The 16612-nt window shown below is 49.7% G+C and overlaps 1 protein-coding gene across 1 annotated transcript in view; it reads right to left on the bottom strand.

Annotated features, from left to right (window-relative positions):
- Nucleotides 1–212: 212 nt before the first annotated feature.
- LOC127319578 (uncharacterized) overlaps nucleotides 213–16612 on the bottom strand; it is a 31104-nt gene continuing 14704 nt past the window's right edge. The window contains exon 8 of the mRNA XM_051349556.2: nucleotides 213–699. Coding sequence (XP_051205516.1) covers nucleotides 429–699 — 271 coding nt within the window. The 3' untranslated portion in view covers nucleotides 213–428. The remainder of the gene's footprint in view (nucleotides 700–16612) is intronic.

Below are 16612 nucleotides of genomic sequence, written 5' to 3'. Positions count from 1 at the left end.
TAGGTAGGGTGTGGGTATACTACAAGGCTATACAGTGCCCGACTCAAGACTTAACTTAGGGCATTGGTACTACCCACTGATATAAAAGTGTGCCCATACATTATCCATACAGGTATGATTGTACCCGCACACGTGGGTAAAATTGTCATCCTTATCGACAATGTCTTTATCATCCCGAGCTTAGCACTACATGCCTGTTTTGGCTTAGGGCATTGCAAGAAATTCAGATTTCAATTATTTTCAGAAATCAAGAAAGATACAAAATGGCAAAGGACACAAGTCTCTCAACTACCCCTTTGATGGCTTTGCGGATAAACTGCCCGCCGATTCGCAATGATAGCTTTCCACATTACTCACATTTGGTATGACTTGGTAGAGCATAGTGGAACTAAGGCAAAATTGTTCCAGCACAAGCAGGTCCACTACTTTCAACCAGAGGTAACCTTTTTCCGGACAACTCTCTTTCGCCGGGGCTTGGACAGCTGTGCCTCAGGTCCACCCTGCTTGATGCCAAGAAGACCAAGGCCAGACACAACTGCATCCTTGGATATAAACCACCTTGACTCTTGTTGATCCGCATCAGTGGTAACCTGCACTGGACTGGTGTATGACCTCAGCAATCGATCAGAATATTGTGGATCAGCTTCCTCTCCAAGCCATGTGCGCCTCGCCGATTCACCTATCTGAATATTCATCAATCTGCAGTACATATGGCACCATGTTTAAAGATAGAGCAAAGCCTCCATAAAAGACTGCTCTAGCAAAGCATAGAGTAAATGGATGGAGTAGCCAAGCAAAGCATAAGAAATGGAGCATTCAGAACTCAAGCGAATACAAGAAATTCAGTTGATTGGTTCAAATGAAGACCAAAGCACCTAGGCTACAGTACTAAAATGCAACAAAGTTCTGGCCGCTACTCATCAATCTGGAAACAAACAGTAAAGTGCTCTCAAGGCTTTTCATGTTTTACTGAAAAGTCCATAAATAACCAATACGCTGTTTACTAAACAGCAGCATATGAACTCCAACCAACAGCCAACTAGTATAGTACTCGACCAGAAGCTAAAATGTGTGCTTTAATTAGATTTGAAACCTAACAAATTCAAAACTATGTCCAGCGTCTCGAACAATTAAACAAACCTCCTCAGAGGAAAGAATGTATGTAACAAATATAGGGGACAGTTAACAGAAAAAGCAATGTTGACTGATAACTGAGAAAAACCAGTTTTCAGTTGGGTCCAAGATTTATGCAAACCAGTGGAAAATTCTGGGAAACCCATATTAAGTCGTGCATCAACCAAATTATTCATCATCAAGGAAAATTATTAGATTCTATCTTATTTACAAATGAAATACTGACCATGTTTACATGGCTATTTAGACATAAGCTCATATAATAAGACGTTTTGGCACATCAATTTGGCTTGCCAAAACATCTTAAATTTAGGAACGGATAGAATATATAGCATGGTTACTGGCAGTGAACTGATCACTGTATTTTAACCTGTGGACTGTTCGGTCACCTCCTGATTAGCTTATAGCTATTTGACAATGGGAAATCACACTTGCAGATAACTAAAACTGACAACAAAGGTGTAGCAGTTTGTCGGTATCGCAAAGGAACACGGGTACCTCGGCAAGACCCTTGTGGTTACCGAACCGCTGGGGGCTAGAAGCAACGCAACAGGCTATAAACACAGCCATGGAGACGACGGAGGGAAGCAACGGTAGCACGAGAGGTGACACGGTGTTACCCAGGTTCAGGACCCTCGTGGTGAGGTAAAACCCCTACATCCTGCCTTGGAGTGGTATTGATGCCTCTCGGAGAGAGTAAGGTGTTTACAAGGGGGTGGCTTGGAGCTCTTCATAGAGCTGGATCTGATCTACTCTAGGAGGAAGATGATGGTATCTCCCTCGAATATCCACTTTCTCTCTCTTCTCTCCTTCTCTTCTCTTCTCTTGTTCGATTCCTTCTCTTGGGCAGCTACCCTCTCCTTATACAGAGGCACTTGCCCTCCTCCCCACGCAAACTTGGGCAAGGGGTTACCACAGACGTGCGCAAGGACGAGGACAGTTGTCCCTAGCTACGCGCATGGACTCGGTCCATGCCCTGGGCAGATGCTCTAGTCCACAGAGACTGGTTGTGGACGATGTCGACATCCCTGCAGTACCGCACCGTCCTTGGCTGGCCTTTTAGTAAAGGAGGCAACGGCCATGCCACTTTATGCAAGATATGGCAGAGCATCTCTTGTCTTCTTGGGTGAGTCATTGCTTGTGTCATCCTCCTTAGCTTCATCTTCACGCAGTGTGCCTTGTGAGATGACATCTGCACGGCATCTCCTAGCGCCTGGTGCACCCTTCTCGCGGGGGAATACCTCCGCGAGGGCTTCACGTCCTCCGGAACCTCCGGAACGGCAAAGTCCTGGGACCTCCTCGATGGGTACCTCGCGGAGGGGCTTCATACCTCGCCGAGCTACCATACCTCGTGGAGGGGTGTGGTCCTCGTGGAGAGGTGATCCTTTGCAACTCCTTCGCGCCTTGTTGTATCTTATAGATGGGCTGCCGCACTGGCCCAACAACACGAGCCCAGCAGCAGGTGGACTGTGGTACCCCCTATACCACTACACTAACAATAGCCCCCGGGGGCCTGGCCCGCTCGGGGTCAGCAACGGAGGGTCAAGGACCCAAAAGCTGCGAGCCCACACGGTGGCACGTGGCGGAGCGTGCAGTTGCTTGCATGCATCTTCAATCTTGAGCATGGAGGTCGAACGGCCATATGCCACTGACCGTTCAACGCGTCCCGAGAGTGGAACCGTCGTGTCCCATCACGGCACCCCAGGAACCGTTCCCTCGCATCATAAAGGCTGCAGAATGCACTGAGTGGCTTCCTCGCCTCCTCCGCCATTGCAAATCCCCAATCCTTCACTTCCCTTCCGTTGTTATCTTCCCTTCTTCGCCAAGCGATGGAAACGAAGAGGGCGTTGGGGAAGGAGCCGAAGGTCGACACCACCGCTGGCGTGGCCGCTTCCAAGGCAGTGTCGGTGAAGCGAGGATGCGGCCGCCCCAAATGTAGCAAGAACAAAACGAGGTCCTTGCTGCCCAGCCCCGGGGACGATGCATCGGTAGCGCGGACTCGGGGGCGTCCAAGTGGCGTTGTGGGGAGCGTGTCGGACGCCAGGCCCAGCAGTGGCGGGCCGTCTTCTCCGCCGGGGTTCTCCCTCACCCCTAGCTCCGTGCTCAAGAAGGCGCCTTCGGAGGCACCTCTTTACGAGTTCTTTGTCTTCGTGCTAGAGGCAACGCTACGGAAGCTAAAGCACCACGACCGTTTCGCGGAGGGAGGTATTCCGCAAATACGAGCCTGGATGGGCCCTCATCCGCGAGGGGAGCGACGACTAAGAGACATGGAAGGTGGGCGACTGGTCAAGGTTCGCCTGTTGCTACAAACTCCCGCCCAACTCCCTTTTGATGTTCCACCACCGCGAGGACACCGCCAAGTTCGTCATCAAGGTCTTCGACGGCAGCCAGTGCCGCACCTTCGTCCACCCCGTGGAGGCACCTTCAGAGGCGTAAGAAGACTAGGATTGGCGGTTTGGTGTTGACAACCTTGACGCCCACCTTTTGCTTCTCCGGCCGAATTCCCTTTGTGTGCCGGTGTGCTTTACCTTTCCGCATCTCCGATGTAGCCTGTAAGATCTTGCCCATCCTGAGCTATTAATCGCGTGTAATGAATCTTCCGCTTGTAGTGTGTCTTTCCTTTGTCATTCCTCTTGCGTGCATTGCCGGTTGTCGCCGATGAAGAATGTGCGGGACGTCGGGTTCGCGGCACGGACTGGATGTCTCAGGGAGACGCCCCGAACTGGGCGAGGCCTCGGCGAGACGACCACTCAAGCCTCGACGAGGGTAGGTCGAACACCATTGACTGTTTCACCTCGAGGGGGCCTCCTCATAGAGAGGGGAAATTTACTTCCCGAGAGGGGACTTTCTCGCAGAGAGAGGGAATTCAGTTCTCGAGAGGGGACTTCCTCGTAGGGAGAGGGAATTCTGTTTCCGAGAGGGGACTTCCTCGTAGAGAGAGGGAGTTTAGTTGCCGAGAGGGGACTTCCTCGTAGAGAGAGGGAATTTAGTTCCCGAGAGGGGACTTCCTCGTAGAGAGAGAGATAATTTAGTTCCTGAGAGGAGATTTCCTCAAAGAGAGAGGGATACCTGCGGCGAAACCTCAAAAAGGTTGCCTACGACGTAGAATACCTGCAGCTCCACCTCGAAGAGGCTTGCCTACAGCGTAGAATACCTACGGCGCCACCTAAAAGAGGCTTGCCTACGGCGTAGAATACCTACGGCGCCACCTCAAAGAGGCTAGCCTACGGCGTAGTTCTCACTTGGAGACTTCCTCAGGGGTGATCATCCTCGGGAGGGAATACCTACGGCGCCACCTCGGAGAGACTTGCCTACGGCGTAGAATACCTGCGGGGCCACCTCAAAGAGGCTTGCCTATGGCGTAGTCCTTGCTTGGAGACTTCCTCGTGGAGAGGGAATACCTACGGCGCCACCTCAAAGAGGCTTGCCTACGGCGTAGTCCTCGCTTGGAGACTTCCTCGTGGAGAGGGAATTTATGGCGATCATCCCTTCATCGTGGACGGGCTCTTGGTGGGAAAGAAAACCCCGAAGTGGTTCCCCTCAAGCAGCACATAAGTTCGTGGAGAGAGTCCTTACCATGTTCCCTGGATATAAAACAACGGAGACAAGATAGCCGAAGCAATGCTCACAAATGTCGAATACTGCTAGACTCCGAGCATCTCTGCGCCGGCCGCTGGGGCAGACAGAGTGACCATTACGTTGTCGAGCTCGTGGTAGAGGATCTTCCTTATAGTGGACTTGGACAACACAAACCAAGTACCTATTAGGGCGCATTTCGCGGGGCAACCCCCGAGCGTCGGGCCGAATGTTCCAGGCGTCGGCGCATCCTTAAGACACCTCCTGCCCAAGCCCTGGCGACGAACGGGCTCCCCCTCGCGACACTCGATGAGGACTCCTTCCGAGAGAGAGGCTGGGAGAGGCCACCAAGAGTTCGCCCAGTAGCCTTGTCGCGACGCTTTGACCTTGGCTCCGACGCAGAGAGCTCATCCCGTGGGCGTCCCCTAGTCGTGGAGGAGAGATCCCCGATGCGGAGGCGGAGATCTTCATCCTTGGCCTTGGCATACTTGTTAACGACCCGAGAGAGCTTCACGGTAGTGGTGAGCTTGCGGAGAGCAAGCGCCTCCTTCACCCCTAAGTGAGCAACGCTGGAGGAAAAGGCGGTGACAACCTCCTTGTTGGAGATCTTGGGGATCCTGCCCCAGACTTGGCAGAATCGTTGGGCTTATTCGCGAAGAGTCTCACCGGGTCGTTGGGTCAGGGCCGCAAGATTGCCTTTGGAGGCGGGTGCTAGTATGTCTCGGCGAAACCAACGATGAAGCGCTCACAAAGATCTCCCCACGAAGAAACAGACACCGCGGGGAGGTTTGTCAACCAGGCGCGGGTCGATTCCCCAAGGTCCATGGGGAAATAGTGGGTCATGACACTGTGGTCTCCGTGAGCGGCGAGGACGGCTCTGGCGTATAGTTGCGGGAAATCCAACAAGTTGGTGAAGCCGTTGTAAAGCGGGGGTGGGGGGTCTTGGGTTGAACTTGTCGAGCCAGGTGACGTAGCGCATCCTCTTCCGAAGGAACGGCCAGGTGACGTTGTTGACCCGCCTACCTTTGACATGGACGCCGCGGTCGGCCGTCGTGATCTCCTTGATGGCGCGACCCAGGCACTTTCGTCCACGCTCCAGGATCACGCGAGCGTCCTCCCGGGGCCGAGCGACCTCCCGTCGGCCGATTTCCCGATCGGTGGGGAGCACCTGAGGTGGGGACGAAGCAATCCTGAAGCCAGGTGCCCCTAGATGCGTGCCTCTTGCGGGCGAGCGGGGCGCGCACTGAGATGCAGTCGGGCGCGAGTTGACGAGGGCGATGAGCTTGTTGACGCGCACGAACCAATCGTCGCGGTTGGTATCAGCCAGCCCGTTGCAGAGCAGTTCGATGACCGCATGGAGGGCCATCTTTCGTGCACGGCCTCCCGAGCACCCAAGCCTGAGCGAGGGACGGCTGGGCAGGCCGGAAGTCCCGAACGAAGAGGTGGGGCCAGCGATAGGCCAGCGATAGGCGGGGCCAGCCTATGTCAATTCAGGCGTCAGCCATGTCGATGATGAACCTGAGGCGCGCTTTTAGCCCCCTACCTAGCACGCCAAATGTCGCGGGGTTTGGTATCGCAAAGGAACACGGGAACCTCAACAAGACCCTTGTGGTTATCGAACCGCTACGGCCTAGCAGCAACGCAACAGGCTAATCATAGTCATGGTGACGACGGAGGGAAGCAGCGGTAGCACGGCAAAGAGGTGACACGGTGTTACCCAGGTTTAAGGCCCTCGTGGTGCAGCAAAACCCCTATGTCCTGCCTTGGAGTGGTATTGATGCCTCTCGGAGACAGTAAGGTGTTTACAAGGGGGTGTCTCCTCTCCTCTCCTCGATTTGATTCCTTCTCTTGGGCAGCTACCCTCTCCTTATATTAAGGCACTGGCCCTCCTTCCCACACAGGCGTGCGCAAGGACGAGGACAGTTGTCCCTAGCTACACGCATGGACTCGGTCCATGCCCTGGGCAGATGCTCTAGTCCACGAGAGTGGTTGTGGACAATGTCGACATCCCTGCAGTATTGCACCGTCCTTGGCCGGCCTTTTAGTAAAGGAGGCAACGGCCATTCCACTTTATGCAGGCTATGGCAGAGCGTCTCTTGTCTTCTTGGGTGTGTCATTGCTTTCGTCATCCTCCTTAGCTTTATCTTCACACAATGTGCCTTGTGAGGCGACATCTGGATGACATCTCCTGACGCCTGGTGCGCCTTTCTCGCGGGGGAATACCTCCGGGAGGGCTTCACGTACTCCGAAACGGCTAAGTCCTGGACCTCCGTGAGGGGTACCTGGCGAAGGGGCTTCATACCTCTCCAAGCTATCATACCTTGTGGAGGGGTGCAGTCCTCATGGAGAGGTGATCCTTTGCAACTCCTTCGTGCCTTGTTGTATCTTGTAGATGGGCCGCTGCATGGGCCCTGCAGCAGGTGGACCGTGGTACCTCTGGTCGTCCTAGACCCCTACATAAGTGCCAGGGACGCCCCCAAATTAGGTTTAGACAACGTATAAGATAAACCCTAGTTCATAGTTGACTGCTACGCAGTACTATTGAATCCTACACACCAATTCGCATCGATTAGTGTTTTGCTACTGAAAGTTTGTGTGATTTGTTGTTCCATTGGGGATTAGAACATTGCAATTTACAGCTTCGTGGTCGGTGGCTACGTGCGAAAGTGTGTGGAGTTGCGAATATCTTGCAGGGTTGAGAGCTGTTGCATTGGCGACAGGAATCAATCAAAAGAATCGTCAACATCATACAAGTTATCATCCACTTATCTGATGAGGACATCCCTACTACACTACTACCTCCGTCATTGCAAGATGAAGACAATGCTGCTGTGAAGCTCAAGTCCAATGAAGTTAGGATTGGACCTATGACAAGAGCTCGTGCGAAGCTACTTAAACAACAGGTGAACTTGTTCCTAAGTGATACTTTGATCGATGAGAACTTTATACTGCCTAAGTCATTTTACTTATGTATGATCAGGTATGAAGAAGGAGCAAGCATCGCACGAGGAGGAGAGGAGCAGCTGGACAAGAAGCTGGACGTGAAGCTGGACATGGAGCTGGCCATGGAGCTGGACACGAAGACATCCCATGGACGCGCGAGGGACGAGCGGGAGGCATGCGCGAGGGAAGAAGACGAAGTCCAGGCCAGGCCCGGTCTGACCGGCCGCCACGCCGGCGCACCCGGTCCCAGGCCCGGTCCGATCGGGCGCCACGCCGGGATATCCCGGCGCCGACCGGATCCCCAGCTGGTGCCAACCGGGCACTATCCAGTATGCCTGGACCCCTAGCCCGGTCACCACCCGGTGCCAGACCCGGTTGAAACCGGATGGCCCGGTCCCAGGCCCGGTCAACCGGCCGTATGACCGGCCGACTCCGAGTCTGTCTCGACCAGATCCGATCTGGGTCGGTTTTCTATGTGTACTTTCGACTCCTGGTCGTCCTGAACCCCTATATAAGTGCCCAGGACGCCCCCAAATTAGGTTTAGACCACGTTTAAGATAAACCATAGTTCATAGTTGATTGCTTTGCAACTCTATTGAATCTCTACACCATATTGCATTGATTTGGTGTTACCCCTGAAAGTTTATGTGATCTGTTGTTCCATTGGGAATTAGACGGTTGCAACTTACCGCTTCATGGTCGGCGGCTACGTGCACAAGTGTGTGGAGTTGCGAATATCTTGCAGGGTTGAGAGCTGTTGCATTGGCGACAGGGACCAATCAAGAGACTTTGTCGCGTCATACAAGTTATCATCCACTTCATCATCGTGTTATCTCCGCTGTGTTCATCCCGTGATCATCATCACCACCGTTGCTTACTGAGAAGATCGGGCCACCCCTTATCATTATCACCGTGTATCTCCGCTGTGTTCATCTCCATCCACCTCGTTTACTGAGAAGATCGGGCAACCCCTTATCATATTGGTATCAGATTTCAGCGTTTCCTCGGTAAGCCATCCGTTAAGCCAAAAATATTAGGGTTAGGGTTTATCATAGCCTTACATTGCATCAATTTCGAGTTTTAGTTGTTGTTCGTGCTTACTTCTTTATCCAATCTCGTGTTTGCTTTCGTTTTGGTCAGTTTCTGTCGTGGCACAGTTTTCAGTCATGATTAGTTTTTCATACTTTTGTTACTCCAAGTCAACATAGCGTACCGTTTGCCTCATCTCTGAACCGTAGACACAGCCTTTCGATATACGTGACTAGGAACTTCCACAAAAGAGACTCGTTTTACCGCTCGACAAGCTGCTCATTAGGTTTTCAGTGCTTTGCAGTTTCTGTTGGCCGTGTTACAAGGAGTAGTCATAAAAATAAAAATAAATAGAGAAATTTGAAAAGAAGCAAAAAGAGCTACATTGTTGCGTGTGATAAAAATAAAAATAAAAGTGAAAAGAAAAAGTGAAATGCTAGTAAGATCAAGTGAAGGCCTAGTTTTACTTTTCTGCACCCGTAGTTGAGCAATCTTGTGCCCGTTTCGTTGAGCTTTGCTAGTGTCTCTCGAGTGCATTGCAACATTATTCATCCATATAGTTGCATTGCCACATTTATCGCCTTGTGTGAGCTTCTTAGGGTGTTTTATACGGTCAGCGCTAGAGCTTGTTATTGGTGCATACAGGTAGCCAACCTACAGCCCCACATATATCATGATTTGTCGTATGATTGTTCTTATACCCTTGATATTCGCTTCGGTACATCCGTGCACTAGTTCGTCAATCCAAGTGGTAAGCAAAACTAATTCACTTTGGAGCAGTAAGCTTTATCTTTCTTATCAGTTTTGAGTAGGGATGTAAACGGATCGGATCGGATCGGATATTGCTCTTATCATATCCTTTACCATATTTTTGTAACGGATTCGGATCGAAGCGGATAATGGTCGGATACGGATTCGGATGCGGATTATATCGGATTACGGATATGGAGCGGATTCGGACCGAACTCGGATCGGAAACGGATTATTAAGAAAATATACACATAAAAAATAGAAGTATGCTTTCTATGTAAAATATGCTTATAATTATAGAATATAGCAAAATGTACACTCTATTTCGTACAACAAAGCAATTTGTGTACTGATAGCATACATATTTTGGCCGATGAACTAACTATATTGTCTAAATATTTAGGGTTGGGCTAATTTTCTCGGATTATCCTCTTTGTAGAACTCGGATAATCCGCAAAAAAATGGCGGATAATCCGTATCCGTCGGATAGTATCAATACCATATCCTCTACCATATCTGTCGGATATCCGCTTGATCACTATCCACATCCGTATCCATATCCGGCGGATTTCTAAAAATGCATACCATATCCTCAAAAACGGATATGGATGCGGATTCGGAGCGAAAATTATCCGTACCATTTACATCCCTAGTTTTGAGTGAGTTGTGAGAGTACCACCACAGATTTTTGCTTTAGTGCACTAACCTACTAATCATGTCTTCTAGTGATGCTGATGTTGTTTCACATAAAAAGGTTGGAGCTGATCTTGTTTCTTGGCGGGAGTATGAAGCTCTTCGTGACGATGTGCGGCGTAAGTTTCGTAAGCAGGGCGAAGAACTTAATGAGGACATTCAGACCGTCACCAAGAAGCTTGACACTACTAATGAGACCGTCAATACTATCCAAGTACAAGTGACGGATATTCAGCGTACTCTTCAAGCGTTGAATCTAGCTATTGATAACCTGACTCAACAATAACAACGGTCACAACATGAAGATGAGGACAATGTGCATGGTGATTTCGAGGTTGTACCCGCTGCTCATGAGCATGGTGGTGGGCGTGGTCTTGGACATGGTATTTGTGGTCGTGGTTTTGTCCCCGTCGGAGCCCACCGTGTTCCTCCACAACCGCAAAACGATGGTTTGGGTAAGCCAAAATTCTCAATACCCCAATTTGAAGGAGGTCAAAATGAGAAGTTATGGCGACTACATGATTATACTGAAGGTAGGAAGATCAAGCTTGCTTCCTCAGAATTTGATGGCTATGCATTGCGTTGGTGGGATGGAATTACTCGTGACCGCGAAGAAGATAGAGAGCTGCCCATTATTACATGGCGCACCATGAAGGAGGTTATGCGAGCTCGTTTTGTTTCCACTAATTATTTGCGATCAATATATGATAAGTTGACCCTATTGAGACAAGGTGTTATGACGGTTGATGCTTATTACATGGAGATGGAGATGCTTATGATAAGTTGACCCTATTGAGACAAGGTGTTATGACGGTTGATGCTTATTACATGGAGATGGAGATGCTTATGCAGCATGCCCATGTCCGTGAGTCCCTTGAGATGACAATGCAGCGTTTTCTTCATGGTCTGAATATACCATCAAGGGTATTGTTTGTCATCACCGCTATGATACTATGAATGAGCTACTACATCATGCAAGAGAAGCTAAATCATAGTTGGCTGAAGAGGCGCAAATCAAGGGCCATGCTACTGGTGCTAGGCGTTACACGTTTCGGGCGCCACCCTCTACGGCGCCGGTGCCATCTTCGCGCCCCCGCAGATTTTTCTACTTCGTCTAGCAAGCCGGTCTCCAATGTGTCCAACACAAATAAGCCTGCACCTGCTGCAAGTGGAAGTGGTTCTAGCATGTCTACGGCGCGCAACCACGATATGGTTTGTCATACATGTGGTGGCAAGAGTCACTTCAAGAGAGATTGTCCTAATCGCAAGGTGATTCATCTAAAATTGAAGCAATTCAAAATTGGCCTACTCCCATGAATGTGAGTCAAGTAAGAAGTTTTTATGGTCTTGCTGGTTTCTATAAGCGTTTTGTGCCAAACTTTGGTACCATTGGTGCACCTTTGAATGAATTGACTAAAAAGGGTGTTGCATTTGAGTGGGGCGCAGCCCAAGATCATGCTTTTGATGAACTGAAACAATTGTTAACTTCTGCACCCTTGTTTGCACTTCCAGATTTCAATAAGCAATTTGAGATTGAATGTGATGCTAGTGGTATTGGAATTGGTGGTGTGTTGATACAAGAGGGTCGCCCAATTACATATTTTTCTGAGAAACTTTCTGGTGCTAAGTTGAACTACCTATATATGATAAAGAATTGCATGCTTTAATTAGAGTTCTTGAGGTTTGGCAACATTATTTGTGCTATAAAGAATTTATCATACATTCTGATCATGAAGCTTTGAAATATATGAAAACTCAATCTAACTTGCATAGGCGTCTTGCTAAGTGGGTAGAGTTCATTGAGTCTTTTCCATACATTATTAAGCATAAGAAGGGAAAAGATAAAGTTGCTGCTCATGCTCTATCTAAGAATAATATGTTGTTAACTCAACTTGATGTTAAAATTCCTAGATTAGAGGTTTATGTGATTTATATGCTACTGATCATGATTTTGCTAAACAATATCACTTGTGTGCTATTGGTAAAGCATGGGACAAATATCACATACATGATGAGTTCTTGTTTAGAGCTAACAAACTATGTGTTCCAAAATCGTCTGTGTGTTTGCTCTTATTGCACGAATCACATGCTGGAGGTTTGATGGGTCACGTTGGACGTGAGAAGACGCTACTCATGCTAGATGATCACTTTTATGGCCAAAGATGAGGCGGGACGTGGATAGATATGTGAAGAGATGCATTACTTGCAAAAAGTCTAAGACCAAGCTGAAGCCTCACGGTTTGTATACTCCTTTACCGGCATCTCTACACCATGGGAAGATATTAGTATGGATTTTGTGTTGGGTTTGACGCGTACTAAGAGAGGCCATGATTCTATATTTGTGGTAGTGGATAGAGTTTTTAAGATGTCACACTTTATTGCCTGCCACAACAGCGACGATGCGTCGCATATTGCTAACCTGTTTTTAGGGAGATTGTACGTTTACATGAAGTCCCGAAGACTATTGTTTCTGATCGTGACGTCAAGTTCATTAGCTACTTCTGGAAGACACTTTGGGGAAAGCTGGGGACGAAGCTACTTTTCAGCACTACTTGTCATCCCCAAACTGATGGTCAAACTAAGGTGGTGAATAGAACATTGTCACAACTGTTGAGATCCATGATCAAGAAGAACTTGCGAGAGTGGGAAGAGTGTTTGCCGCATCTGGAGTTTGTTTACAACCGGGCGGTACATTCTACCACACAGCTATGTCCGTTTGAGGTGGTGTATGGTTTCTGATACGGGGCGACCTTCGGTCTCCACCGCATCATGTGCGTCAACGCCGACACGTCACGCAAAGGTGAATCTTCTCCTTTATGCGTGCCTACAATTGTCTCTCATGAATGATATGCTACTTCATCCTTCTTCATATGACCATGATAGGAACACATCGACAAGTACGGAGGAAGTGGACGACACCATGGAGGCTCGAGGACTCAAGGCCGAGGTCGCGGAAGCATGGAAGAGAACGTCGAGGATAAGGAGACGCGCCAGGAAGACCGGCACTGCCGCACCGCCACTACGCCTGAGGACGACGGCACTGCCGCCCTACCTGCGCCGGCCCTATCTCCCTACCTGTGCTGGCCCTGACGCCCACTGCAAAGAGCATCAAATCTGAACACTTTATCCCTTTGTATGCCTAAACTACCCCTCCTTTAGTGGCTCCCTATATATAGGCTCCCACCTCCCCCTTCATTAGGTTAGACATAACTTGAGTAAGAACTTGGCTTATGCCTCCACCATCCCTTTGGGATTAGGGAAACCCCCTCCTCTCTTAGACACAAATCTATGAGTTGTATCAAGGCACTCCTTATATGATTTATCTTTCGCACTTGTGATTCTACCGCGGTCTCTCACTCGTGTGACTTCATAGATCGTATATCGGTCTTTCTCTCGGGGATTCTACCTCGTGTCTCTCCTTGAGGGATTCTATCGGGATAGTGGTTCGGGCTATCGGGAGTAAACCGAATTGTATCGGGTTGTGTTGCGTGCGTTCGCGTGTGTTCATCGTGTTCTTCGCCGTGTTCTTCGTGTTCTTCCTCTCCCCCGTCTTTCCCTCGGTCAATTCGTGAGATCGGGCAACACACGTGGCCTTAGGCCCCATCATATGGTACCAGAGCAAAGGTTGCCACGAATTTGACCCCCAAATCTCTCCAATTTTCGCCCAAAAATTTTCCCCAAAAATTGCCCCAAAAAATAGCTCGAAATTTGATCTCCGAATTTGTTGAGTTTTTCGTGGTTTTGATCCATAGATTTGGTGTTATTTGTGCTGATCTATCATTCCCCCATATTTTCTTTGACCAATTCCATCAATTTCGCTCAAATCTGAGAATATTCTGCCCGTTTCCGTGAAGAACAGCGCAAGAACAGGTCACGAGTTCATCAGCCCCAAGCGGGTCAACGCTAGCACCAGCACGCCGCTCCAGCCGGCCGCCGCTCGCCTCGACCCGGGCCACCACCATTGTCGCCGCGCGCCCAGCCCGCTCCGCCGCCGCTCAGCCCAGCGCTCCGCCGCGCTCAGCCCGCTCGCCGCCGCCGCCGCTCCACTTCCGCTCACCAACCAGCGCCAACCGCCTCAGCATCCACTGCCGCGCGCACATCCATCGATCGCTGGCTCAGCTACACGCGCGGGCATTCACTCAGCAGCAAGCAGCAGCACCCGCCCCGATTTTCTCCCTGGCCAGCATCGTACGCTCTGCAGCTTCCACGCGCGCTCGCTCACGCCACTGCACTCGCCTCGATCAGCGCCTGCTCGCCCCAAGCGCAGCCCGCCCGGCTCCTCCTCCTAGCCACGCAGCAGCAGCTCGCGCTCATCCCCTGGCTCCATCCCACGCGCCGCTCCTTCGCTGGCCCGCGCCAAGCAGCTCCAGCTCCCGCTCAGCAACCAAGCCGGCCGCACGCCCGTTCGACCGGACGAAACGCCGAACGGCCCGGTTGAAAACCGGAGCACAGACCGGTGCCATCCGGCGCAATCCAGGGGCTTCATCCGGCCCAGGGTCCGGTCTGGAACCGGGCGTGCCAGTCCCAGATCCGGTTTGACCGGGTTCTGGACCGGTTTGACCCAGTTTTGGCCAATTCTAACTCATTTTTTTGCCCCAAATTTTGACAACTTTCCGGCGCCCGTTTGACTCCAAATTTTAACTACATCCTCCAAATATTCTATATAGACCACCTCTAATTTTTGACGATTTTTGGACACCAACTTTTGACCGCTCGTTTTGACCCTACTTTTCGGGCATTGACTTAATTTGCCCGGTTTCCGTTTTGGAGTGCCCTTGGACCGTGAGAACCGCTTCCGCGCCTACATCAACACCGCGACAACGGTATCGGCACCCCGGATTCCGGCGCATCTTCGACACCATCGTCACCACCACTTCGCCATCGCAAGTTCGTGTGCTTGACACCGCCTAACGTCAATAGGTATAACTTGCACCCCTCACCCCTTGTAGCCCCGTTTCTTTCTTTGTGTACCTATCCCATTGAGAGTGGCTTTCCGAGTGTTGCGAAGCATTACACAAGTGTCACGACCGTGAGAGGGTGTGTATGTGCGTTGTGTTGAGCAAAGCTCTGAAGCAAGCTCGGTGAGAAAGATACACAAAAGAAGAAAAGTGTGACATATACATAGAGAAAAATAAAGCTTCTAAGCATAGAAAAAAAAAAGAAAAAAAAATAGAAAAAGAGTGTGTCCACCGATATCGAGAAGTGCAAAGTTTGTGAGCACTAAGAGAGATAAGAGAAGAGTGGCCCTTGTGCAAATCTTGTTGCTTCTATCTTGTGCAACCAAGCTACGGTCTCTCTTGTGTTGGCGTGACACCGAGCTTATAGTCTTCGTTAGGACCATCTTGTTACTTAGCTCACTTCCTTGGTCGCGCTAACCCCATTGTTCTCCTTGTGTGTGTTTCCATGTTTCCTTGACATAGATCACCACTTTTGACATTAGACTTTGGATCTTACCCACATTTGATAATAGACTTTTCCGTTGATCTTTTTCGTTTGTTATCCACCCCTTACCCACCACACATAGAGTTCTTAGCCTTTTGCGTGTTCTTTGAGTGTGTGTATGAGTAACCCGATACATTTCGACTTTGCTCTTGACTTGAACCATTTTCCGATACCTTCTTGATAGGTGAGATACTTGTGTAGCTTTCCTTCCACCACATACATATACACCATCCTAGTGAGATATATACATGATGAGCCCACAAGAGCAAGCCGAGATGAGAGCATACTTCGCCGAGCTAGATGCTCGAGAAGCCCAAATGACACACAAAGATAAAGCCGAGTGCAACGCATACTTCAAACACATTGAGAGCAAGAGAGATACACACCATGAGTCGAGTGAGGATGTTTCGATTTCTAACAACTTAACCTCTACTCCTCTTGTGTTGTCTTCCTCTTTGCTAGGTTACTCGGACATCGACGACGCCATTGCCATGGAGATGAGGGACTCCACTATATGTGAGATGAGCGAATCCACTATATGTGAGATGAGTGACTCCACTATATGTGAGCTTGATGAGTGCCTCCACTTCGAGAGCATGAGTGATACACCAAGTGAGATGAGAGTGGTAGTTGATAGGTCATGTGAGGCCATTTTCAATTCTAACATCTTACCCTCTACCTCTAGTGTGTTTCCTTGTGTCTCATTAGGTTCCATGGATGACGAGACGCCGATCATGAAGAAGATGTACATGGTGCATGAAGATGATGATATCACACCATGCTTGTTGCTTGAAGATGAACATGGAGGCCACATCGAGCCTACCACTTCCACAACACCTACCTCATATGAGCGGGACTACAAAGGTACATTCATGGGTGTTGATGATGCCATGATCCCACTAGTGGACATGATGATTTGTGAGTGCTTGCATGAGTTGGATGATCCTATTGCTATGTCATATGCTTCTTTCACTTTCCCTTGTGATACTTGTGATGCCACCATTCTTGATCATGTGGAAGTAGTTGCTTGTGACACTTTGACCAT

This window comes from Lolium perenne, chromosome 5 (genome assembly GCF_019359855.2).
Source record: "Lolium perenne isolate Kyuss_39 chromosome 5, Kyuss_2.0, whole genome shotgun sequence".
Classification (NCBI taxonomy): Eukaryota; Viridiplantae; Streptophyta; class Magnoliopsida; order Poales; family Poaceae; genus Lolium; species Lolium perenne.
Note: the sequence above shows the minus strand (reverse complement) of the source record. Positions and strands in the feature narration are given on the sequence as shown.